The sequence below is a fragment of the Orbicella faveolata genome, unplaced genomic scaffold (assembly GCF_042242905.1).
Source record: "Orbicella faveolata isolate gen_17 unplaced genomic scaffold, um_ofav_v1 contig_27, whole genome shotgun sequence".
In the NCBI taxonomy this organism is placed as follows: Eukaryota; Metazoa; Cnidaria; class Anthozoa; order Scleractinia; family Merulinidae; genus Orbicella; species Orbicella faveolata.
In genome coordinates, this window is record NW_028301555.1 from 4,639,626 (window position 1) to 4,665,920 (window position 26,295).

The window sequence follows — 26,295 nt, forward strand, 5'->3', positions numbered from 1 at the left end:
AAATAGTTGTGTTCCCCTTGACCGACATGAAAATCATCAATCACTTACAGCGCCAGGTGCCTTATCATGTGTTTTTTTTTTTTTTTTTTTTGTATTTCAATAATTTTTATCTAGTGTAAAGTTACAAGGAAGAAAATTTGCTTTGCTGCGACGCACCTTATCGGAAATTCGGGACTACTGTAAACGTTATGGTCTTAGTTGAAAGGACGACAACGAAAAATAACAGAAACATCTTTAAAGTTATTATTTAATTCAGTTACGACTACTACATTTTAAACAAATATTAAAATGATGAGGATGATTCGCTGACCAAGACTTCGCCTAATTACAAACATGAAGTAAGCGGAGATCGATCTTTCCTTCTTTCCTATCTGAGTCATGAAAAGCTTCAAAGGTTCAAGACACGCGCGGTGCAAACACAACACGCGCGCAGTGCCAACACGCCAGACGCGGATTACGTAATATCCTCGATCTTGAGGGTATATCCTGTCTCTGAAGTACTCTTTATAAGGAGTTCACCTGACTTCCGGTATCATTTCGGAAACGCGGAACGAGCGTTGAAGCAGGAATTCTTACTTTCGCTTGGAAATTGTGGTGCTGAAAAGGAAATAGAAATTCAATAAGTACAGAGATGATTCTTTTTTCCGAGTGTCTAGCTTTTCGTTCCGTAAATAACAGCCTGCATCTCTAGTAACTACAAAACAATTTCATCAAGATTGCACAGTACAAAACATCAACAATAAGTTTCTTATTTAAAGGACTTATACGTCATAGTTTGGGCGTCCTGAAAAGCTTAGCATAAATTTTTGTAGTTCGTAGTTTGTAAACCGTGTTAATCTTCTCAATCCTTAACCATCCTTGTTCGTTTATGGCTTATTATTATCTCTTTGGTGTTCTTCTACCTTAGTAAACTATTATTTTCAGGTTTCCTTAAAAAGGTAATTTTGTACAAGATGTACTTGGCCAAAATAGCTTAAAATACAGTGACTGAGCTCCTTTAAGATGTAAGCTATGTGGAATGAGCCTGCAAAACATGAATACAAATAAAAGAAAATGTACTAAAATGTATACTGAATATATATCTGCGATGTTTCACTGGAAACACCCGTCAACATTCGATACGCCTTGTTAACGAGAGGGACCCAACAAGGTCGAAACTACTGACCGTGGCTGTGAATTACGCGGGCGTTTTCTTGCGATGAAGCATAACGCCAAACACCAGCTGGCCCGGGTTGTTCGAAAGGTGGATAACGCTATTCACCGGATAAATCACTATCCAGCGGATAGCGTGGTTTGTTTTGTTAACACTTTTTCACTGGATAACGATTTATCCGGTGGATAGCGTTATTCAGCCTTCGAAAAACTGGGGCCAGGTCTTCCAACCTGTTTTGAGTCTAGCAGTATAGATTTTCCTGGAAATGCTCTGTTCGTACTCAGAATTCGCCAACGACACATAAAATGTAAATTGGTTTGTAAGGCAAAATACGTTCAGGAGTTGGTGGAGTGTCGCCGATTTTGAGACCGCTCCATTACTGAAGGCACCCCGTCAATAACTTCAGAAAACAACAGGCTAGCGAGATCATGCGTGACGTCAAAAGTGTTAAATCAGATTGGGCGAGGAAACCAAAACAACTGACACCCACCCTGTGGAGAATGTTTGTCCTCCTCCGCTAAGAATAACGAATGGCGACTGGGCAGTTTTCTGTTTCTCAATAAGAAGTGCAGCGGTGTTGAGTGGTGTGTCACCGGAGTTCATCTTTTGAAGCGCCTGTAGAGAAAGAAACTAGAGTCAGTCAAAAGTGCGTAGAGAGTGAGGCCCCGTCCGTACTAAACCGGAGAAATTTGAAAACGGTGTTTTCACTTCGAAAAGGCATCAAATGTTTTCCGTCCACACTACGCCGGAGGAATTTGAAAACGCAATAATCACCGATTATTTTGGATTTGTGTTCGAGGAAAACTTGATCGGGGAAATCAAATGATTATCGTGACTCCATTGGTTTTGAAAAGCTTCGTTTCCGTCCGCACGAAAACGAAAAGCCAGCATTTTCAAATTCCTCCAGTTTGAAGAGCGTTTTCGAAAAGCTCCGTTTTCGTGACGGATTAGTGTGAACGGAAGGCCTAACCGCAGAAATAAAGCTGTGTTTTCAAATTTCTCCGATGTAATGTGGACGGGGCCTGGGAAGTGTGCTCCGGTATTACTCATAACCGAAAAAGAATGCCCTTGCAACAAAAACCACTCTTAATTTATGCCAAACCTTGTTAACTGATAAGGAACTAGGCCATGCCCCATTGCTCATCGTTGTTAATCGGCAGCAAGGAATGATGAGATGGCAGTTGCATTTCTTGGTAAAACTAGAAGGTTCTGTGCTGATACAGTGACCTATCATACTTAATAACTTACCATCTCTTCCTGGTGTTTCTTGTTTCGCTTTTCTGACTTCATCTTGCCGGACGCTTTACCGTGAAACTTGTGTGACATGTAACGAAACGCCTGTGACAAGAAAAAGAAAATTCCGCTCTAGCAAAAGGTTCCAACAAAAGAGGATAGAAGATCTGTGAATCTATAAGCAATAGTCTCCTTTTGGCGCGAAAATATTCTCAGATATTTGTCCTTGGATGTCATTTGTTCCGAGAAGCGAACAGTTTTCCTTGAGCTTCGCTACTGGAAAGCTGTTCGCTTCGAGGAACAGATGATGCCCAAGGACAAATATCTGAGAATATTATCGCGCCAAATGGAGGCTACTATGTTTATTACCCTTCAAATATTTTTCGCAACACGCGTAGTTTTGAAAACTGGGAAATATCACTCAGATATTCCCCAGTTTAGCTGGGGCATATTCAGTCACATGATGCGTTTAGACCAATCGCATGCGAGCGAAAATATTTGATGGATTACTAGCTGTAATATGTACACCTGTGTACCAGAGGCCTTTCCAGGTCAACTCCGTAGGGTAGCTCGTCAAGTCGGCCTTCGGCCTGTATCCTAATCCACGTTTGCGAATAACCCCCTCTAGTGACCATTGTTCATTGCGCAATGACCCAATAAGACCAATAGAAGAATTCGAATAAAAAATTTATAATCCATCAAGTATTTTCGCTCTCGCGCGATTGGTTTAAACGCGTCACGTGACTGAATATGCCATAGCTTAACCTAGGACCGATACAAACATCCTGCGTTTTGCGAAAATATTTGAAGGAAAATAGACAAAATAGCCTCCATTTGGCGCAAACATTTGTTCGGATATTTGTCATTGGACATTATCTGTTCCTCAAAACTCACAGTCTTACTCGTGCTACGCTCTCGGAAAACTGCTCGCTTCCCGGACAGGTGTCCGCGGACAAATTCGCACCAAATGCAGGCTATTGTTTATGTAACCAGTAACGAACACGAGAAATCTCGTAACTAGCGCCAAGTGCGGGAAAATTTGAAACCAGTGGCAAGCGTGGGCACAGTGCAACTGAAAACTGGTGACTGGTGAAAAGCGCGGGAAAAATGCTTAGCAAAGCATGTAACCATCGGCAAACGCGGGAAAAATTTGAAACCGGCGGCAAGCCCGGGAAAGTTAATTCCAGTTTTGCAAATGATTGGTTAACAAGTCAACAACTTGGCTCCTATTGGTCAAAGCATGCTACACGAATTTAGTACAGTACTACGCTGCGCAAACGCTCAAATAAAAAAAAACCCGTTCTTTTCGGAGATCATTAGAAACTGCGCTAAACAAAGAATGAAAATCAGTCCTTATCTCACCTCTTTAGGAGTGAGAGCGCGGCCATTATCATCAAAATATTCCAGCTTTATGTCCGGTTTGTACTCTTGCTTGCTCTTTGATGATCCGCTGCCGTATCTGAAAAAATAACAAGGAATCGTTGTTCAACATCTAATTTCTCCTTATAATATCAATACATGATCAAGCAGACAAGTGGTGAGAATAAAGAAATTCATCAACTAAGTGATACAGTCCTGATGAAACGCGAAATTCTCAGACTTGACATTACAGAAATGTATGGTTACGGTTAAGGAGAGTTGAATGGTGATCAAGGAATAAACTTAACTTACCTGTCTCTGATGTGAAGTTTACATGAAATAATTCATATATGAACTGCGGTAGTAGATGAAAGTGAAGAATGATCATCGCAGTTAATTTTCCAATTCAAGCAATTGGAAAGAAGAAGCCTGAAAAAATCAGGGCTTCAAAGGGGTTCGAATCCCGTTGAAGCCCTGATTTTTTCAGGCTTCTTCTTTCCAATTGCTTAAATTGGAAAATTAACTGCGATGATCATTCTTCACTTTCATCTACTACCGCAGTTCATATATGAATTATTTCATGTAAACTTCACATCATTTCACTCCTCACGGGAAGATATGAACTCAATTAATTGACCTCGCTCCCAATGTGTGGCTTCATAGCTCAGTTGGTAGAGCATCGCACCGGTATCGCGGAGGTCACGGGTTCGAATCCCGTTGAAGCCCTGATTTTTTCAGGCTTCTTCTTTCCAATTGCTTAAATTGGAAAATTAACTGCGATGATCATTCTTCACTTTCTTTTACCTGTCTCTATCACGGTCTCGATCACGATCTCTGTCAATATCCCTTAAAAACAAGAAAGAAAAAAGAACTTGCTGTTGGTCTTCAACACAACAAAGATCTTCATAAAAATTAAACAATGTGTGTACGGGTTCTTCCCTTCTTTTGTTGGCGAATACACACAACATAAGGCAGTATAAGGTGTCTCTAGCCTGAACAACTAGAAGCGTTGTTACAGTCCCTAATGGAATGCTAATCCACGACAAGCATCTCTCTCCCCCCCCCCCCCGCCCTCCCCACACCACCAATTTGTCAGTATAGGTCACCCGAGAGTTTGGGGGGGGGGGTACTGTGACGTAACAGACCGTCTCACCAGTAGGCTATTATTCCTACTATTAGCAAAGGCACATAAATTAACACAAACGGTTATTTTTACAGATCATATCATTCCTTATTTGCATCACAATGACAAACGCTTTACCTGGATGGCCTTCCACCACGTTCCCGTTCTTCCTCTCTTTAACGAACAAGTGAAAAAAAAATTCATCAACGTTCAATAAACGATTGCTATTATTACTCATAAAGTAAGAAATTTTTTGGTTGGAATTGCGCCCCTGAAACACTGTCTGAGCTGGCGGTAACTGAGTCACATATATACTGACAGCGACAAGCCGAGCCGATGTCGAAAGTCTCGGAAAGTTCGTGGTGTTTTCTCATTGGTTAATACCAGTCGGAAACTATTCGGGTGGTTAACAACGAATCGCCGAAAAAATGAAATTGTTCCCCCAAACTGGGCCATTTTTATAGCTAATCTCCAAATACATAAAATACATTAATAAGAAACTGGTCTTACCGCATCTTTTCTTCATCTACAACGCCAACAGAGGGAAGAAATGAAAGCGCTTTTCCTTCAATCTTTGCTTTAGAAGTTTGCTCCAGTAACCCTGAAAGGTAATCAATGATACCGCCATGACGCACCGCCAAATTCTCACAACTAAGTTCAAAGAAATGTATGGTTAACAGTTTGGAGAATTAATAATTCAAGCTTAGCGCAGGAAGGATTAAAACATGACGAGTTTATTACCTTTCTTTGACGCAAGAAACAGAGCAGCACCAACTCCTTTTCCAACCAAAGGTTCGGCATCGAGAATGTTATTTTCCGTCTCCTTTAAAATATGTAAAATAAAATAAGGAACGATGTAATAAACAAAATAAAAAATAGTGAACTGTTGTATTGTAGCCGCCAGCAACAAAGTGTCGATACCTATTAATCTACCTGGGTGGAGAGAGGCACTGTGAGAGTTAAGGTGGTATGGTACCCTCAAATGGACCAAAAAGTTTGTTTAAATATGACGAAGAAAGATCAATTGTGTGCTATTGCACTCAAGAAGAGAAATTAAATTTCTAGAGTTTTACTCAAAATGGTTGCTATGGAAACCAGCCACAGCCTTTTGAGGTACAGTGTAGTGTTTTACAGTATTGACGCCAACACTTCCTGCTCTTTTACAAAACAAGATTTGACTGTCAAATAAGCATATCGTGTAAGTTTCTGTTTTGTTCTGTGCAATGAACCTAAGTTTTGACAGTTAACTCTCATTTTCAGTGCTTTTTACAGGCTTTATTTGGAAATAACCTTATTTTTACCACACCCAATGGACAAATCATCTCATGTCACGTGACAGACGTTAAAATGTTACAATTTTTTTGGTTTATAACATCACGACACCATTGGTCTTTGATGAGCCCAAGTTTCGGGAATTCTACTTGAAAACCTTGCAAAGTAGAAATGTTGGCGCGAAGTCAGTCGGTACAAAAGTAAACTTTTGAGAAAAATTCACTTTAAGTTTCTTACACGAAGTATTAAGCATTTAACGAGCCACGAATAGCGGGGGTGGGGTGCAGATTGGATCTCGGGGGAGGGGGTGCAATGATTGTTCTATTTTGTAAAAAGTTACCGCATTTGTGGGGAATGTTCCTTTTCATAAGGGAAATGAATGAGCCTGTGACGCCAAAGCTTTTCACAACTAATCATACCAATCGAGTTGTTCATGTCTTTAAAGTTTTTTCTAAATATTTACGTTCATATTTGTTAAAACTAAACTATATTTTTGGTCACGTTCTTATAGCAAACAGTCGTTGCTATGGCCGTTGCTACGTGAAAAAACTTATACCACTGTGTACTTTCCTTAAATTTCACACTCATCTCGAAGAAAATTCGACAACATCGTTTCAGAGTTTTTTTGACAAGTCCTCAAGGGTCTTAAGTCTGGTATTTCCAAGAAATTGAATTTTTCATGAACATCGCCATATTTTAGGGTATCATACCCCATATACATGGCGTGAATTTTAGAAATAACTCAGAGCTCGAAGAAAAAAAGAATTGGAACCAAAGACAACTCAATTGTTGTTGTCAGGCATTAACAGCCATGTATTCAAATACAGACCTCTTCTCGCTCCTTTTTCATCTTCTCTTCTTGTGTTTTGACCCATTCCCAACCTCCCTGCGGTTCAGCTTCTTCATCTCTCTCGACATCCATACGCCACTGCAAAGTAAAAGACCAGTAACAAATAAGAACAAGTATGGAAGAGATGCTATAAACTCCCAGTCTTGGTTAAATCGTTGTCTTGATTGGAGGAAAACACATCACGTAATATTTGCAGTGCACTGCGACCTGCACGTGATCAAGACGTGCACTGAAAGAAAACCGCGGGAAACATTGCGCATTTCGTGTTAAACGTGAGAACACGTTTACATTTTACACAAGAAACACGAAAAGCGGCCGTTTAATTTGAATTTTGACCAGTAAAAACGCTTCTTTAAATCTCAAATTAAAGCGAAAGGTTATGAAAAGAAGAAATACGACTTAGTATTGAGTACTTTTCAGACCAGAAAGTGAGTAAACCAACGCAACTCGCAATTTGCCGACGTTCTCGCTGACGTTGTGACTCGTGTAAACACCTCATTACAAAGCAAGGGAAGTGCCGCCCATTTCATCAAATTGTTGCTGTAATATAAGAAAGAACAACGGAAAAAGAGGAACCGTTCACAAATGGATAACTGCACTTGCTATACCTCGTTATCGTCATCTTCTTCTTCCTCCACCTGTTCACCAGGTACATCTACGAAAAAAACAAAATTAAAATGTTCACCGTTCGTAATCCTCCTCAATCTTTCCCAATCCTAACCATCCTTGTTTGTAATTGGTATACAGTTATCTCTTTGCTGTTTTTTTCTTGACTTAGTTTAGTATTGTTTCAAGGTTTGAGTCAATTTTGAAGGTAACTTTGTCTCTCGTTAAGCAACAACTCATCAGTTCCTTCAGACAATGAAAATCTTCGTAAACTATAGACTTTCACGGCAAACACACACACACAAAACATGAAAATAAAAATAAAAACTAAACTCACTTAATGTTGGTAGCTCCCCAAGCGTGCGACAAAACTCAGAAGTCGAGTTTAAGACGATGGAATCTGAAATAGAGAAACATCATCTATCGAGAAGAACATTTTTGTTTTTCTGTCAGTGACACTGGCATACTTGGAAAAAGAAATTCGAGTTCTCCAACTAAGAGTCGAACTCTCTGTTTCATTTATCATCATTGCAAACATCATCTATTATCTCTGAAGGGGTCAACAGACAGTTTAGAATAGTCAACGGAAAGACAACAGTTAACTGTTAATATGATTTTGGGAAGCAGTCCTCGTATTGAAACCAAAAAAAAGTCATATCCCAAGTTTGGTTTAAACACGTGAAACATGTGCTGTGTAATGAAGTGAAGACTTCACGCACAGCGTTTGTTACTGGCTTCACTGCTGATATGCAGGTCGTGTTAGCTGATATTATATCCAAACCAACAAACGATCGCTTAAAGAAAGAAGAAAACCTTTGACCGCTGTTACTCAGAATAACTAGTGCCAGGACGCGCCGACTATCACTTCTGAGTAAGACGGACACCTCGACAAGAAAAACAGTTGGTGCTAGTATGGACAGTGTTTGTCTTGGACAGAGCCGGCTGAATCTGGACTCACCTTTCTTTTCAGTCTCATCTTCCTTTTCTTTCTTTATCACAGTGGCTAGAACCTCCGCAACCTGGAAATTACACCACAATCAGTGGGATTGTACATTTAATCTGATTCAATAGAGCCTTTCCCAAAAAAGGACCACAAAGAAGCTACATCACGACGCGAACTGAAGCTTAGCGAAACATATTGAAGTTCGTCGTTCAAAATCCTTCTTAATCCTTGCCAATCTTAAACCGGCCTTGTTCCTGTGGCATCATGTCACTTCTATTATGTTTTTCCACCTTATTAAAACTATCATTCTGAGCTCTCATTCGATTCAAAGGTGATTTTGTACTTGGCAAAACAAAAAGACATTAACAGAGCTCCTTTAAAGAAATATCTGTGTGGCTTTGTAGCGTCAAAGCATGTTCATCGATTATTTCCGAGAAAGCATGTCTTTTCTGAATGATACATACCTTTTCTGCACCGGTTGTTGATTTCTTCTGCTTCAGCCGACGAGACCTGAGGTGGGGTGGGAAAAAATTTGTTATATTCAACATCGCCACTCTATTATATGTGACAGCGATTCATAAGATCACACAAACCAGTTTTCAGTACTTTGTACAACTGGGCCTTAAACATGGCAAAAGCAATAGTACAAACAGTAAGAAAGAAACTCAAATGCATTTAGCTTTAGTTAGTTTTTGTTCAGGGATTCAAAAAAAAAAAAAAAAGAAAAAAAAATTAGCATTTACCTCTGTAATGCTAGCTGCAGTTCGAGTTGTGCCTCATCTTCTTCAACTATCGAGCTGTTATCTGTATCAGCCATTAAGACTTCTGAAAAAGAGCAGGAAGAAGTGTTAGCAAATGACCGTCAAATGTCCCTTGAAGCCGCGAGAGACCAGCTTATCTTTACTAACACAGGAGGTAACATTTTGCAACATCACCCTCGCAAAATGCAGACTTAAAAATTACACGAAAGTTTTTGCGAAATCCCCGATTTATTTTCAAATGCCCAGTGTTTGCCGAACCTTAACGAACCAAAACCAAAGATTTTCCGAAGATAATCAACGTTCGCGAACGTTTCTTAACGTTTCCGAAGATAGCGAAGCCTTGAACCGAAAATTTCCGAGGAGAACGAGGAATGTCGCCCTGTTTACGCCAAAAATAGCGGGAAAGATAGATTAAAAGAGAATTTTAAAGGACAATTGAATTGATAGCACACCTTCGACGTCGGGTTCCAGTGGATCGAGCTCCATCATGTGGTCATCTTCTTCTCTGTCTTGTCTCTTTGGCGCATTCTTCAGGATCGACTTGACACTCCTGTTAGAAGAGAACGATAGTATACGGTCAAACCTGCATTTGAACAGTCCTCTTATTCCTAACTTAAAACCAAACCAAAAACAAATCAAACAGTTAATCACCATAGCAACTAAGACTGCAATAAGCCAATCAAAACTCAAAAAACAAAAAACAATGTAACAAGTGGTAAACGCGGCAAAACAGTTAATTCGGGGAAAGCGCGGGAAACGCGTAACTGGCAACCGCGGGGGGGCCCCATACAAAAAGGACAGGGGTGTTCGTCGGAAATTTTGAAAAGAACCCGGAAAAGGTACCAAGATCCTGTTTGCGGGCGTGGCTTGAAATTTTTTTTCTCCTCTAAGAGGTACCAGTTCTTACATAACACATTACCTTCTGTCATTTTTTTTCGGCTCAATACCCTAAAAGGTACCAAAACAGCTCCTGCTGTTTTGACCCCTAAAAGCACCCCCGTCCTTTTTACATGGGAGACGCCCCGGATTGGCAACTCGACACAGCACCGTGCATATATGTGAAGTCTGTACACAGTGAAAAAGCGCGGGAAAAAAATGTGACCGGTGAAAAAGGGCGGGAAAAGAATGTAACCGGTGAAAAAGGGCGGGAAAAGAATGCAACCGGTGAAAAGCGCGGGAAAAGAATGTAACCAGTGAAAAAGCGCGGGAAAACGTTTAACCTGCGATAAGCGGGCAGAAAGAGCTTCTTTGGTGAATGCAAAGTAACATACCTTGACCCTCTATCACTGTTTAGATCTGTTTGTCCTGGTAACACGTCAAGATCGTCAGCCTACAAAGAATCACCATGATTAGGCTATGGAAACATATACAGTGCAAGTGTGTGAGAGGTTGGTTTCTATCAATAACCTGTAACATTGAAAGAAACTATGACTAAGCTAGTTGAACATCTCAAGTTTAACCCATTAACGCCTTGAAAAACTGCCACGATTTGATTAATTTTTTGACTTCTTCATTTACATGTAAACAGCTATACTGGGATCTTGATTTGAGAATAGAGGAGATTAAGAAGGGAGTTGAAAATATGAGGCTTATTTTTCCACGATGCTCCAGTCAGCTCCACCCGTATAAAAACTGAACATCAACACATAAAGTAATTCACTAACATTTACCTTTAGAGTTTCTCGCTTCTTAATTTTTCTCCTCTTCTTTGGTTTCTTAAATTTTACCTGTCCAAGTGGAGATGAAGACAACAGTGTTAGGTAAAATATAACTAATAAATAAAAGCTATGCAACGTGTTTGTTCAACCTTGAGTGGTATACCGTGGAATATTGCCCGGGTCACTCGAATTTTCTCGATACACAAACGAGCATTTAGGCGAGTGTGTATACCAAGAAAATACAAGTGACAAGTGGGATATTTCATGGTATACCACGAGAGAGCGTTGTATAACTATTTCATATCATACCATAGAAAATACAGTGGCCAACGTAGTGAATGTGCCATACGCGCGGCGCATGATGGGAAGGTTGGATGTAGTACCGAAGAATATACAATGGCTTTCCTGTATTCTGATTGGCTGTATTTTCTATGGCATGGTACAAAACTTGTTATTTATTTGGAATGTCATCATAAAGCAATTGTTACCATTTCTTCCTGAGTATAGTACTCGACAGCCAACTGAGGTTTTGCCATTTCCAGTGATACCTGAAAAATGAGATTAACTTTATCTTAGTATCTATAGTATAATGGGATCAAGAAGTTTAATGATTCAATTTAGTGCTCGAGGCGTTAATTCACTTTTGGTCACGTTTCAATCAAACCACTGAGTTCCTTTAGGTTTGTTGGTGTAGTTTATGAAATTCCCCAGACGAACCCTTTCAAATGAAACATCATATCTTGGGTTCAAAGCCACCATTTTAGAAAAATGGTGGTTATGAACCCAAAAATATAAGAATATTAATATTAACCCCTTACTAACCCAGCGTGAGGGCAGTACTTTGGAACATTGGCCAGAGGTCGTGGCAGGACTGACCGTGCGCAGCGAGGTCCGTAGAAAAATGACCGAAGGCCAATATTGTCAAGTACAGATCAAGCATGCCAGGATATGAATCAAAAATTATTCCATGGCACTAGAAAACCAAAAAATATATACGGCTTATGACTGTTTCCATGGAAATGGTTGGTATGGCCAAATCCCAGCCAAGAGAGAACCAATCAGAATGCTCTGATTAGCCTCTAGACAACCTTGCCATATAATAATGAGTATTGTTTTCTCATACCATCTGGGCTTTCAGCTTGGCTTGTATCTGTTTAGGAAAAAACAGCAAAAGAATAATTTCTTCAACAAACAGATCTACCAGTTATATTATTTTACTATTTTTTGTAAGAGCATTGAGATTTTTGATGTCATGCGCTAGAAAAAGATTATTATTTTTATTATTATTATTATCATTATTATTATTATTTTGAATTAATCTTGACATCAAAATTAAACTTAATATGCAGTCCAAAGGAAACTAATTCTTGCAAATGTACCTTTTTCACTTCATCTTCTTTGGTTGTGTCATATTTTCCACCAGAACCTGATAGCAAATCAGATGAAAAAATTAATTGGACATTAATTTTGATTTCATGAAAAGAGCTAGTTTCTAAAGTGGGGTTAGGGTCATGTTGTCATCAACCCAAGAGAGAGGCAACTTTTTACAGTGTAAAATTCAAGCATCAAACTTTTAGTCACAAGAATTGGATTATTATTTACAAACATGTGTCATAATCATAGTCATAGTCATAGTCATTGTTCTTGGACAATTCTGTCCAAGGGGGAAAGGTGCATGAGGTTTATCCTATGCAAAGCACAACCCGTGAGACAAGGCCAGACCACAACACCGGGAACTACATGCCATACTCGTTTTGATAAGTGTGTGGGTTCTTTAACGTCCCCTGCTAGCCATGTAACACTGAAGATGCTGGAGAAGGGGCCTACGGTTTATACTCCTTATCCAAGAAGACTTGAACATCTAACCATTTGCAGATGTAATTACATGTACAAAGGTAGCACATTCTCCTCAATTATTTTAAGACTTTGAGTGTTGGTCCGGTCTGGGGATCGAACCCTCGACCTCCCACACAGCAGACTGGCACTCTACCAACTGATCAAATTATATTCCCTTACCAAGAACAAAAGATTTTTTTTGCTCTCCATCAATTTCTTCATCGTACTTTTGCAAAAGTCCTCTTGGTTTGACCTTGAATAATGTACAATATGAAGTCATGAGCTTGCACAAGTTACCATATACCTGTAGCTAGCAAAAACCACATCTAGTTCTAGCCTACATGTAGCTACAGCAAATAGTCGAACTGAATGTTTTGAGCATCATAAACACTGTTTTGTGCCTCTGTGATCACAGACAAACATGACTGATGATCAAATGGGATTGTTCATCCTCCAGAAGTACCATAAATTTCCTATCCCCCATCTCAAGCATCCCTTCTTCCCATGCAAGCCCCCCCTCACCCAAGCTCTACTCTCCCCCCCCCCCCAATTACAAATGCAAAGCACCCACCAATAATGACCGTCCTACTCCTATAACCCTATGAGTGTATTTAGACTCGAAAGCAAGAAGCAAGAAAAAGATAACTACACTTTCCATTACCTCTTCACATGTACATAGCTTGTTTTTAACAGTATTTCATGTCGTTATCAGTATGCTCAAAAACTGTGAGGTGAATTTGAATACTGCATAGATAACCTGTAGTGCATTCCATGTCACATTTACAAAGTTCTATTATGCAGCATTCCTACATGACCCAAAAACTCTCATATGGATTATCACAAATTTTTGAAATGCAAAATCCCGTCTGATAATAAGCTCCTTTCCTCCTTTGAAAATGACAGTAAGCCCATTGAAGGAGCCTCTTGGTCAAATTTTACACCCCGGACTACTTAATATCAGAATTTTACAGCAAACATAGACCATTATATACGAACCATCATATATAACCATTTTATACAGACCATTGTACAGTTTGCTTGCGAAGAGTAGAATGTAAGTGATGAACACAGTGTTAATACTTGCCATGCCATATTCATCCGTTTCAGCTTCCTCATAAGGTCGGTAATCTGGTTTTCGCTTTCTTAGCTCAATGTTTTTGTTTCCCTGATGAAAAAGAGAAAAGATTTAAGGTCAAGACCAGTTCAAGGGACACAAGAAGCTAGATTAGTCAATCAATGCTAACCATGTAACAGTAAAGAGCAGCTTCGTTTTATTAGTAGAAGTGGCTTGGAGTTTCAACTCCAATGAAATAAAGTTTTAGTTTACAAATTACTATAAATTACATGTATCCTAGAACACTCAGTCACATGGTTGACCATTTGAAATCATAAGCCTTACTCAACATAAATTACTTAAAATTTCACTAATTTGCTTGCATAAAGTATACCAAGAGATATGCGTACATAATATAAAAAATATTCGTAATGTGAAAATGTTAGACCCATGAAAATGTCAAAGGCAGAAAAGTTTTCAGGAGTTTGTTCATCTGAGGGTTTATCCCCCAGTATTTTTCAGATTAAAGTACGAATTCAGTAAGTATTCATTAACACTACCATTATTCTAAAAAATAAATGGCAATTGTTATGGAGGGGTGGAACTTCAACATAACAAGAACTGTTTTCAACTCTACTGTGGCCTGATGGCAAGAATGAATCTGGAATTAAACTATTCAATGAAATATTTACAACCTTTGAAACATATCTTACCTTTTCTTTATCCACAATATTTACATTTATTAAAGTTTGTTCATCCTCATCTAGGACAGCTAAAACAGACAAATATATCAAGGGAAATTCAATGTAAGTGGCATGGAAGCTGAGAAAGTGGTTGTTACAAATATTTCCAAATTGTAAAAATTAAACCAACTTACAGGCATCTTTTAAAGTCATGATCACTGAAGTGCCCTCCTGAAAAACACAAAGAAATGTAAAGTTAATTTTATTATTTTTAATATCTGATGTAAAATACTGTAATATTGTAGGTTCACTAAGCATTCAGTGGTACCATGAGGGAAAAGTGTCTTAGAAAGAAAATCAAACAGAGCTTGAACCTGGACCACTTAAGATGATTTCCACAGAACATTTGAGCAATAATGCCAAAAATAAAGGTACCAAAAAAACCTCATTGCATGGTAATATTAATTGAAAAAAGGTAAGAAGATGTTATCCAGACTTAAGCTCTCAAGCTGACCCCACAAGTGAACATTGAACTTGAAGTTATCCATATTTCAATAAAGGCAGACGTTGCGCGTTAGTTGAAAACACAATAACACATGCATTAAGCTACCTTACAAGGTTTGACATTAAATTTCTCGAGAATGCTTGGGGATTTAATTGCGGGGTCACCTAGAGAAATGAATTACAGCGAGATGCTTTAAATAGTATTAAAAAAGTTACTGTGCTATGAGTAGATTATTAGTAAATAATTTTTGAACTTATTGCTCAAACTTTGAGTGGAATCTGTCTTAATCTGGAGCTCTATCCAGTTGGTAATTAACTTTATAACTGTACGTATACACTTAAATTTTTGTTCTCCGTATCTACAGCTGTACTTTAACATGATGGTAACCAGCTCAAAAGCCAATGGCTACTCTGGTTACCATGCACATATTTTTTTTTTTCTCCATAGTCATATAATTATGCAATATAATACTGATGTAAATTTTCAAATTCTGTAGTACACAATAAAAGATTGATTGATTGATTGATTGATTGATTGATTGATTGATTGATTGATTGATTGATTGAACAGCTCTAACATACCGTAAAATGTTCCAGTGAATGTTCAACTTTTATGCCCCTGAGGTCCTGACTTGAGTGGGCCTATGAAGAGAGTTACATCAGTTGAGACATATAGTTATTAGACATCAGCTGTTCAAAGAAAACAAGAAAATATCACCATCCTGTACTGAACACATGTTTGTCTGAGAGTCACTCTAAAGGGCAAAACTCTTGATTATTGTCAGTGGTGTAGACTTCTTAACAAAGAGATATATTTGATTTGGAAAAGTAAAAACTCATCCATGAATGTTGAAACACAACAATGTTTTAATAATCTTTACTTTAACATGACAAATTACTCAAGAACACTGGAGACAGCTTGAATAATTATTTTAAATAAAAATCACCAAGTGAATGCTTATTAATGTTGTCTACAAACTAAGATGGGACAGTGTCGTATGTAACAATGGAAATATTTTTCTTTTTACATGTAGCTATACTAAATAACTGACTGATGAACATACAGTGAACAGAAAGATATCAATTGTAAGCAATGGATATTAGGCTTAGAGATTAAAATTGGAAAAATAAAACTTCTTAAGATAGTGAGAGAACAGGAAAATTTTTGAAGTGACTAAAAGTACAGGTGTACATGTACACTCAAATCTAAGAGAAATGCCTTTTGGTTGAGATGGTGGAAAGTTCAAATTAAATGACTTTTAGAGAGTAGGGTAATATAGAAAATACACGGTGTTATTTTCATCAAATTCCTTACTGGTTGCCGTGGTCTTGAGAGAGAGCCAAATTCTTCTTCCACTAAATTACTAATTCCAAACTCCTCATCCATTTCTGCTAAGAGCTGGGCCTGTACATGTAGATGATTAATGTGCATGTTTGTATCAACCTCAATATTAACTAGTAATTAGTCAGTATACCTTGAGTAAATTTGGCTATAACATAGAAAAAACTGAACCAACCATAGCTAGGTATTATATCAGTCATAAAAAAAATAAATGTTTTTGATATCTGGATGATTCCAACTAGCTGTCCAGAGTGTTACAGGGTGGCAATCTGCATATGCCTTGGTCTCTTTAGAAGTTGCGGTATGACCCTAGCTTTTCTGGCTAGCCTGCAATGTTTGGCCACAGTGTTCCTGTTGGCCTGTTAGGTTTTTGCACCCTTGATAATATTTACGTCAGTTTGTAATCCACATTAATATCATAAACCATATAAAACACAGCAACTAAAAGTGTGAGCCACGAAAGTAAATATACAGCCAAACATGTAATCACAATTTTATATTGAATCTTCTGGTGCACCATGGAATAATCAGCATATTATTTGAATCTTCCATTTCTACTGGCCAGCATACACATGTGTATGTGGGTGGTTTAGCAAACTTACTCGTTTCTCGGCCAGAGCCTTTTCTCTTTCTGTTTTTCTGCTCTTGTTAACCCATGACATGGCACTATCGTCATCACCATCACTATCTCCTGCACCGAGGCTTTTTACTTTGCTTTGAAAGAACAGATTTAAATTCAGTTTGCTGGACATCCATGTTATAATACTCTGACGTCAGTGTTGTAAGAGAGGGACAAGAAAATTTCTCTAAACTTGTCTCTCTCCATTCAGGTGTATATTATATTTCATAGGATACATCTGTCTGTACCCTTAATATAGACCTTGGGTTGGTGTCATGGCATGCGTGTCTTTAATGAAAAGTGCTGATTCTTCCAAGCTCTGTTTTTAAACTCAAGGAATTTAAACTTACCCCAGTTTTTTGTTTATTCTTCTTTTTTCCCTCATTTCTTCTAGTTTCCTCTTGAACTGAAAGCAAATTCTCAAAATAACCAAAAACACAAGACACCATATCTTTGAAACACCATGTATAATAAATGCTATTGCTTGACTAACACCTCATTGTCCAGTTTAAGTTTAATAAACTTGCTATACTGAAAGATTGAAAACTTGCCCCATTGATGTGTATATTATTGATTTTCTTTAACAAGTGACTGCTAAGGATAGTGACGTGACATTTTGACAACTTAACCTAAAGGTATAAGGGGACTTAAGATTTGAGTATGAGTATACACTGTAAGATCGAGTATGAGTATGACTTCAAGTATTTACATTATTATGTCATATACCCATTTCATCCGATGAGCTGCATGCCTTCTCTTCTTAAAACCAAAAAGAAAACATGAAGAGTGGGGCCCCGGAAAATGTCACTAGTTTGAAACTCAAAAATCATACTTGTACTGAATCTCGTACTCGAAGTTCAATCTGAAGGTCCCTATTGTCAAGTGAAAAGTGTGTTTGTCAGTCAATGGTGATGCAATTCTGGTCCTTAAAATTGATAGCTAATTAAATGAACTCATCTTTTCCATTTTACCTCATCCTGATCTCATCTAATATTCAACTTATTTAAGGTCAAGCTGTGCAGGTTTAATAAGTACTACAATTATACCTTTTCAGTTTCTTTCTCGTCTGACATGTTGATTGGAGGGGCATGGACATCTTCTTTGAGAGAAGTTGAGTTTGCTGTTGAAAAGTGGAACAAGGTATAAACACAAGGTACCCTCAAATGGTACTTTATGTTATACTGTACAAGGTGGTTCTAACTTTTAAGTCTGTGGATGAAACCCTAGTGTGTGACCATTCAAATAAAAGCTATTAAGCAGTGCTTTCATCTGGTACTGTTTATTATGGTGTTCAAGGTGGTTGTGTGACCATTCAAATGAAAGTTATTGAGCACTTAGCTTTAGGTTGAATGGTTGATCATGCTATACAACGATACCAGTATGAGACCATTTTGTGCTGACATACAAAAAAGCATTTGTTATTGATCATTTGTTATTGTGAGATGAAATTAATACCATCCTACAGTTGAAAACATTCATTAATTAAAATAATACTGTTGTTCTGCAAACAGAACAATGTGGTTTGTGACAACAGAACAAAATCATTCTGGGGTATACTTGTCTATTGGCATTCAAAAATATCACAATTCAAGTTACGGTACACAAAATGGTTTCTCATATTTTAGAGTGTAAACCCCCTTGGTAATTATGAAAAACAGCTCCCAAAAAACCCTGTTTGCTATCTGTTGGTCATCTGTCAGTCAACTGTCGGTCATCTGTCAACCGTCTGCCAGCCAACTGTTAGCCAATTTCTCACCTTTATCCTCTGTTGAATCAGGAACTTCAAGAGGTTTAAGTCCAAGTTTGATCCTCAATTTACTGAAATTTAAGTAACCATACAATACACCATAAATAGCAAAATAGCAAAATGAATTTGCATGAGTTTCCTACATGTACAGGACCTTTTAGTAGGCAAGTATATGTAGGTGAGTGATTAACGGTGTAGATTGGAGAGAGATTTTGCATAAAATTGACATAGGTGATAATCAGAAATTTTGAAATGAAGCGCTACAAGGTAACAGAATCTCATTTTGTGGGTGCAACTTGAGTTTAGCGGGGAGGGGAGCATATGGCTGCTGATAAAATTATCGCTGTATCTTTTAGGGATATAAAATATTGAGTGAACAATTAGTCTCAAGGCAAAAGAGTGAGAGTTAACCAAAGAAAAACCCTGACTTTAAGCATCAAGCAAATTGTTAATGGTGTCACACTTTGTCAGATTGCACTGCACTTCCAAAAATTACATGTAGCTTACTTGGTCTCCTCGATACTCAGTGACATTTCTCCACCTTCTTGTTTGGGCTGTGGCAGATCATGGCCTACAATTTATACATATAAATAATTAAATATATGAAAAAAGGTAACAACTCTCTAATGTGCAGTTTGCAGCTTCTCTTTTCCTGAACCAGCCATGCTCATCAGCGAAGTATGGTTCTTGTTACATCAACTCGTTCTTCCAACTAATGAAACATTAGGTTGGGCTGATTTCTTTACATTTTCATCGTGAAGTAATGTTAACTTTTTATAAGTGGAACGATCTGACAATATTGTGGAACGATCTGACCGTAATCCCAACATACGGAGGACTTTGTAATAAACTTAATTACAAGCTATTTCAACTTACTACTTTCGTGATCATCACGAGCCGATTCTTCCACAGCGTATTCGTAGAGGTCATCGTAATCTTCTCTTTTAGCCTTTTTCTTGTCAACTCTAGCGACGTCTTCTTCTGATCCATGGCCCCGCTTCTCTCTGCTTCGTTCTTCTCTTCGCCTAGAGCTCTTCTCCTTCTCTGAATCCCTGTCACGCTCCCTGTCTTTATCTCGATGTTTACGTTCTTTTTCTCGCCTCCTCTCCCTGTCTCTATCCTTATCCTTTTCCTTGTGCTTTTTCGAAGAGCCCATTATGGTTCAGGCATACGAAACTGTAGCAAAGAAGATAGCTTTGCTTTGTAAACGATTTTGGGACGTTCTCCCCTACTTGGCAGCCATGATGGGACTTAGCGACCAGGCGCTTTTGTAATATGCAGCCTGCCCTTCATTGAGGTTTTTCAGCTTTCAGAAAACGGAGAATACTATAAAACATCTGGTGAGGGTCGAGGGGAAACTACACGTAATAGCATAAAGTGTACACCCCTATACACTCCTATACTGCATTGTAGAGGACTATACAGTACGCTACATCCTTATACAGCACTATACATTCTTCTACTGCACTACACACAACTACACAGGACTATAGGTAAGGTAAGGTAAAATCTTTATTTAGACAAGATATTTCCTTCAGGACTATACAATATTTAATTTAAATAAATCTAACTACCTAACTAATTTAATATTGTAAATAATTACTAGAATAAGAGAAATGATAAAAACCTGCTTTACAATGAAGCCGTGTATAAAAACAAAATAAAATTTATATAAGACCACTGTCAAAATCATAGTTCTTCAACTTAGATTTAAATTGATTAAGGGAGAGCGATTGTCTAATATTCAAGGATAGACTATTCCATAGTACAACTCCGCTGTAAGAAAGACTTCTTTTACAGTAATTAGTGTGGGGCTGTGGGATAGCAAGCGTACCATCACTACGGAAGACAAAGCGTGAACAAAGATATTCCGGAACCATATTATTTACAATCTTGTACATCATTATTGATTTATTAACAAGGCGTTGACGGTCCAGTTTAACCCAGTTGACCATCCTCAACAATTCATCAGTATTACGATCGTAATTTGAAAAAGTTATGACGCGTGCTGCCCGATTTTGTAATTTTTGTAACTTTTGAGAAAGAGTTTTAGAACAGGATCCCCACACCGAACTGCAGTAATCGAGATGAGGTTGGACTAATGAATTGTAAACGGAAAGTAAAGTCTTATATGGGACCGAATACCTAATACGTTTAATGGCGCTAATGCCAGAAGCAATCTTTTTGGAAAGCTCATTGATATGACACTCCCAAGTAAGATTTTCATCAATGTGTACACCTAAGGATTTAACAGTCGAGACTCGTTTTATCGGAAACTGGTTGATATTAGCAGTAGGATTCACTGTAAAATTTGAAAGCCTTTGCTTGGAACCAATCAGAAGGAATTCTGTCTTTGTCATATTTAAAGTTAGTTTGTTGGCTGCAAGCCACACACGAATTCTCTCCAAATCAAGATTAATACAACTATTTATTTTCATCAACGTCACTACCAGCAAAAGTAATACTAGTGTCATCGGCGTATATCCTTGGTTGGGAATGCTGGAGGCAGTTAGGCAAATCATTTATATACAATAGAAATAAAAGGGGCCCAAGAATCGTTCCCTGTGGAACACCACAGCGAAGGAACATTTTGGACGATTTATTCCCGTTTACAAGACACGTTTGGGTTCGGTTTTTTAAATAAGAGCAGAACCATTGGTTTGTGGAACCCTGAATATCATAAGCTTGTAATTTTGAGAGAAGAATTGAGTGATCCACAGTATCGAAAGCCTTCTTAAGATCTAAAAATACAACGGCATTAATAAAGCCACGATCGATGTTTAAAGACCAATTATCAGTCGCTTCAATCAATGCAGTAACTGTAGAATGAAGCGAGCGAAAACCGGATTGGTGTCTACTGAGAAGATTATTTTCATTTAGGTAATGATACAACTGATCATAAATAATTCGCTCGAAAAGCTTGGCGACAACCGGGATAATCGAGATCGGTCGATAATTAGAAGGATCACTCCTACTTCCTGCTTTCTTAAAAAGAGGCGTGATTCTTGCATTTTTCCATTCATCAGGAAAAATACCAGTATCGATCGATTGATTGAATATCAGAGCGAGTGACCAGGAGATTAAATCCAGACATTCTTTTAGAAGTCTTGCTGACACAGAATCGAGACCTGTAGCCTTTCAGTTTACGATTCTGTTGACCTCATTGATTTTGCAGTCGAGATTGTCGTCTGCTCTCAAAATTAAAGACGAAATTGTTATTTTGCAGTCTGGACAGTGGTTTTGAATCTTCAATCCGAGGTTAACAATCCCTTCAGCAATTTCTCGAGGTTCAGAGGTCTTGACATCGTTCGTACCAACATGGAGAATAACCTCTGTAGGCTTTCTGCGGAGTGAGGGCATCACATAATCGGACATGTCTTCCACTGTCGCCCCCGGGAAGGTCTTCACGTAGGTCGAGCTTTGGTGAGAGAGTAGGTTGGACAGTTTTCTACCATTGACCAATTTCAACATAGAATCCCCTGCAATGATTACAGATGGTTTCTGTCGCGTGGTAGGATTTGAGTTCGCGTCGGTATGCGAAGTATTTGATGTGCTACGCCGAGGTTCTTTTGCCCTGGTGTTGGGAATATTTTGGTGACGCGCTTCTCCTTTGGTAGTTTTTGGTTTCTTTTTCTTTTTCTTCGAATTGCTAACCTCAGTCCATTCATTGTCTCTTGTAGTAAAATCACTTGTTTTATAGCCATCGCTGGTATCGGTGGAGCAGTTGCTGTTGTCATCAGCAGAGAGTATTTTGATTACTTCAAGGAGGCTAGCCTTTTCTTTCTCAAGATGGTCAATAGTAGATTCATAAGTTGTGCATTTGAGTCTTAGTTCTTCTAGCTCCTGTTGCAGCGGCCGTAATCCGTCTCTGTTGGTTAGACTGGATTTAATGCTGCTAATTTCGGACCAGATCTTTGCAATATCGTTAGAGAATTTCTCACCCAGGTTGTTAATTAGCACCTCGTTAGTGTTGAGAGCAAGTTGAGCATGTTTGGAAGATTCGCTTTCGCTTTCGTTCTCACTTGGAGCATCTTCAGAATCGGGTAAAATCCACCGCTTTTCCTTGTACGAGAAGAGTTTTGGTCTTTGTGTAAAGATTGAAAGTCACACTTGGAGTCTTCCACACGGTACACGTTCCGTTACTAGATGTCGTTACGTCGTCTGCTGATAAACCAAATTTTTTATATAGAAATGACTCAAGAAGTTCCGCCGCCATTCCATTTAAACTGGTTTTTACCATTAATAGATAGCAGAGAATCGGTCAGTTCCTCTGTAGCATTTTCGGTTTCCTCCTCTACTAAAACACGTGCGTCCGCCATGACTCCGCTCTCCGGTGGGTGTATAGTGCTGTATAGTGGGGTATGGTGTTGTATAGGGGTGTATAGTGCTGTGTAGTGGTTTATAGTGCTGTATAGGTGTGTATAGTGCTGTATAGGAGTGTATAGTGCTGTATTTGGGTATATAGTGCTGTATAGGGGTGTATAGTGGTGTATAGTGGGGTATAGTGTTGTATAGGGGTGTATAGTGCTGTATAGGGGTGTATACTGCTGTATAGGGATGTATAGTGCTGTATATGGGTGTATAATGCTGTTTAGGGGTGTATAGTTAACAATTATTCCATGAGCGCGCGTTGGATATGAGATGGTAAATAGCCAACGAGGCCCGTAGGGCCGAGTTGGCTATAACCAATCTCATATCCAACAAGCGCGAATGGAATAATTGTTTTATTAAATTCGGTGCTTTTGTATTCTTGGAAATATAGCTTAATTTTATTGGATTTTAATTTTACAAAACGACCGGAAGTCGATGTGACAAAAACAACAACAAGTGGGAAATCACATGACATGCGCGCCGTTTGTAAAATTAGTTGAATGAAAAATTTGAAAGCGAAGCAAGCGAATTTACTGAATGAAATTACAATCGCGTAGAATTCAAGGAAAGTCTATCAAATGAAGGAGATATAACCCTGGTCAGAAAGTTTGAAAAGCGTTCAAGTACGAGTCATGGAGAAGAGCCGAATAATTGTGCACTTGCACATTGCCGTTGTAATAATGCCGCGGAAAACTTTGATCGCAATGTGACACAGACGTTGTGCCAAAATTATTCTCGACAAGACCCCTTTCAGGATTCCCTTGCTTTGAAAGCCTTGGCATTTCGAGCTGTATGTGTGGAGCTCATTGTTGGCCAGATTTAGAGTCAAGGACAGAAACTGTCTTAGCGTCAGGTTCATCTTCAGAATCTCCGAGGCCACCCTGGTGATTTTTCGTGGCTGGTAAAGAACCGGGCTTACTTCGGTTCAGCTCAAAACACTCATCTCCTTGAGGTGTTTTTCGCAAGGACAGAATTGTTGGCGCTAGCTGTCGTTGATTCTCTGGTCGTCGTCGGCCAAAAAAGAGACTGAGATGAAACTAGATCGTCCTCTGTAGCTGTGCGGGATTTTTGCTCTCGGCCGATCCGAGCTTGCTTAGTCGAACAGTTTCCTCATCTGCTCATTGGAAACTGGTTTCTTATGGACTACGCCGGCAATTATGCCTGTTTTGCTTCGGCCTTTTACAAATGCATATGCTCTAATAATTGATTTGCCTGGTCAGAGATAAAGAAAAACGGTTTGTTGTGCGGCGGCGTGCAAAGGAAATGATCAACCGGCGACTCTAATGGATTTAATCAATGAACTTTTGCAATACGTGTCATCTTTCTTCCTCGCAGACGAGTAAAAACACTTCAACTGAACATTCAGTTCTTCTTTTGACTTTTCTTATATCGGTTTCGAAAATTTGGTGCCACCAGGACTAGCAAGCCATTCTGTTAAGGTAAACATTGTTTTTGTCACATAATCTTCATGAATGCGTAAAATCTCGCCAGTCATATTTTAATTTTGCACCTTTAAGGGAAACTTAACGTATACGTACCGTTAAATAACCTTATCTCGAACTTTGTGGCTTTTTTGTTGTTACTGGGACGGCATTGTCCATAATTTCCCGTATTTCCTGTGTAGATAGCTCACCGAATGTGCTTTTCTTCATCCATTTTTTTTTTGTCGACGAAACTTCGCTTCACGCGAAAAAGCTCATGCCGAGCGACATTTGCCGCTTTTATTTCCATATAAGGTCAAACGCAGGTATAATGGCTGGTAACCGAGATCCAGTGAACCAATCAGAAAGCTAGAATTGCATTATCCGAGGCTGAGAATTTAATAATGCTGCATAGCTTGCTGTTTAGGGGTGTATAGTGCTGTATAGGGGTGTATAGTGCTGTATAGGGATGTATAGTGCTGTATAGAGGTGTCTAGTGCTGTATAGGGGTGTCTAGTCCTGTATAGGGGTGTATAGTCTTGTATAGGGGTGTATGGTGGTGTGTAGGGGTGTATGGTGCTGCATTAGGGTGTATAGTGCTGTATAGGGCTGTATAATGCTGTATAGGGGTGTATAGTGCTGTATAGGGTTGTATGGTGCTGTATAGGGGTGAATAGTGCTGTATTTGGGCTTTTAGTGCTTTTTACTGCTGTATGGGGGTGTATAGTGCTGTATATGGGTGTATAGTGCTGTGTAGTGATGTACAGTGCTGTAAAGGGGTGTATAGTGCTGTATAGGGGTTTATAGTGCTATATAGGGTTGTATACTGCTGTATAGGGATGTATAGTGCTTTATAGGGGTGTATTGTGCTGTATAGGGTGTATAGGGCTGTTTAGTGCTGTATAGGGGTATATAGTGCTGTATAGTGCTGTATGAGGTTGTACATTGTTTTATAGGTGTGTATAGCGCTGTATAGGGTTGTATAGTGCTGTATAGGGGTGTATAGTGCTCTATAGGGGTGTATAGCGCTGTATAGGGTTGTATAGTGCTGTATAGGGGTGTATAGTGCTCTATTGGGGTGTATAGTACTTTATAGGGGTGTATAGTGCTGTGTATCGGTGTATAGTGCTTTATATTGCTGTATAGAGGGTGTATAGTGCCTTATAGGGAGGTATAGAGCTTTATGGGGGTGTATGGTGCTGTATAGGGGTGTATATTACTGCATAGGGCTGTCTAGTGCTGTATAGGGGTGTCTAGTGCTGTGTAGGGGTGTATAGTGCTGTACAGGGGTGAATAGTGCTGTGTAGGGGTGTATAGTGCTGTATAGTGCTGTATAGTGGTGTATACTGCTGTATAGGGGTGTAGTGCTGTATTTTGGTTTATAGTGCTGTATAGGGGTGTATACTGCTGTATAGTGGGGTATAGTGTTGTATAGGGGTGTATAGTGCTGTATAGGGGTTTATAGTGCTATATAGGGGTGTAAACTGCTGTATAGGGATGTATAGTAGTGTATATGGGTGTATAGTGCTGTGTAGGGGTGTATAGTGCTGTATAGTGCTGTTTAGGGGTGTATAGTGCTGTATAGGGGTGTATAGTGCTGTATAGGGGTGTATACTGCTGTATGGGGGTGTATAGTGCTTTGTAGAGTTGTATAGTGCTATATAGGGGTGTATAGTACTGTATAGCGGTGTATAGTACTGTATGAGGATGTATGGTGCTGTTTAGGGGTGTATTGGTCGGATAATATACTTTGTGCTGAT

The 26,295-nt window shown here is 38.9% G+C and overlaps 2 protein-coding genes across 2 annotated transcripts; both read right to left on the reverse strand.

Moving 5' to 3' along the window:
• Positions 1-220: 220 nt before the first annotated feature.
• On the reverse strand, positions 221-20,033 carry LOC110068626 (U4/U6.U5 tri-snRNP-associated protein 1-like). Its single transcript, XM_020776033.2, has 32 exons — positions 19,620-20,033; positions 19,251-19,314; positions 18,753-18,814; positions 18,043-18,116; positions 17,347-17,402; positions 16,980-17,091; positions 16,351-16,440; positions 15,618-15,677; positions 14,726-14,762; positions 14,562-14,620; positions 13,879-13,959; positions 12,975-13,047; positions 12,338-12,384; positions 12,082-12,108; positions 11,447-11,506; positions 10,971-11,027; positions 10,572-10,630; positions 9,753-9,850; positions 9,283-9,364; positions 9,004-9,049; positions 8,555-8,615; positions 7,934-7,996; positions 7,599-7,645; positions 6,970-7,068; positions 5,610-5,691; positions 5,379-5,469; positions 5,007-5,042; positions 4,550-4,591; positions 3,749-3,845; positions 2,402-2,491; positions 1,644-1,768; positions 221-597 (listed from the first exon to the last, which is right to left on the reverse strand). Exons 1-32 carry the CDS (start codon positions 19,897-19,899, stop codon positions 573-575), a joined length of 2,382 nt encoding a protein of 793 aa, XP_020631692.2. The 5' UTR covers positions 19,900-20,033; the 3' UTR covers positions 221-572.
• A 1,425-nt stretch (positions 20,034-21,458) lies between these two features.
• Positions 21,459-22,838, reverse strand: LOC149107229 (uncharacterized; the record flags this gene model as incomplete). Its single annotated transcript, XM_089296509.1, has 1 exon — positions 21,459-22,838. A coding segment is annotated over one exon (957 nt), but the record flags the coding sequence as incomplete, so codon positions are not given.
• Between the last annotated feature and the right edge of the window lie 3,457 nt (positions 22,839-26,295).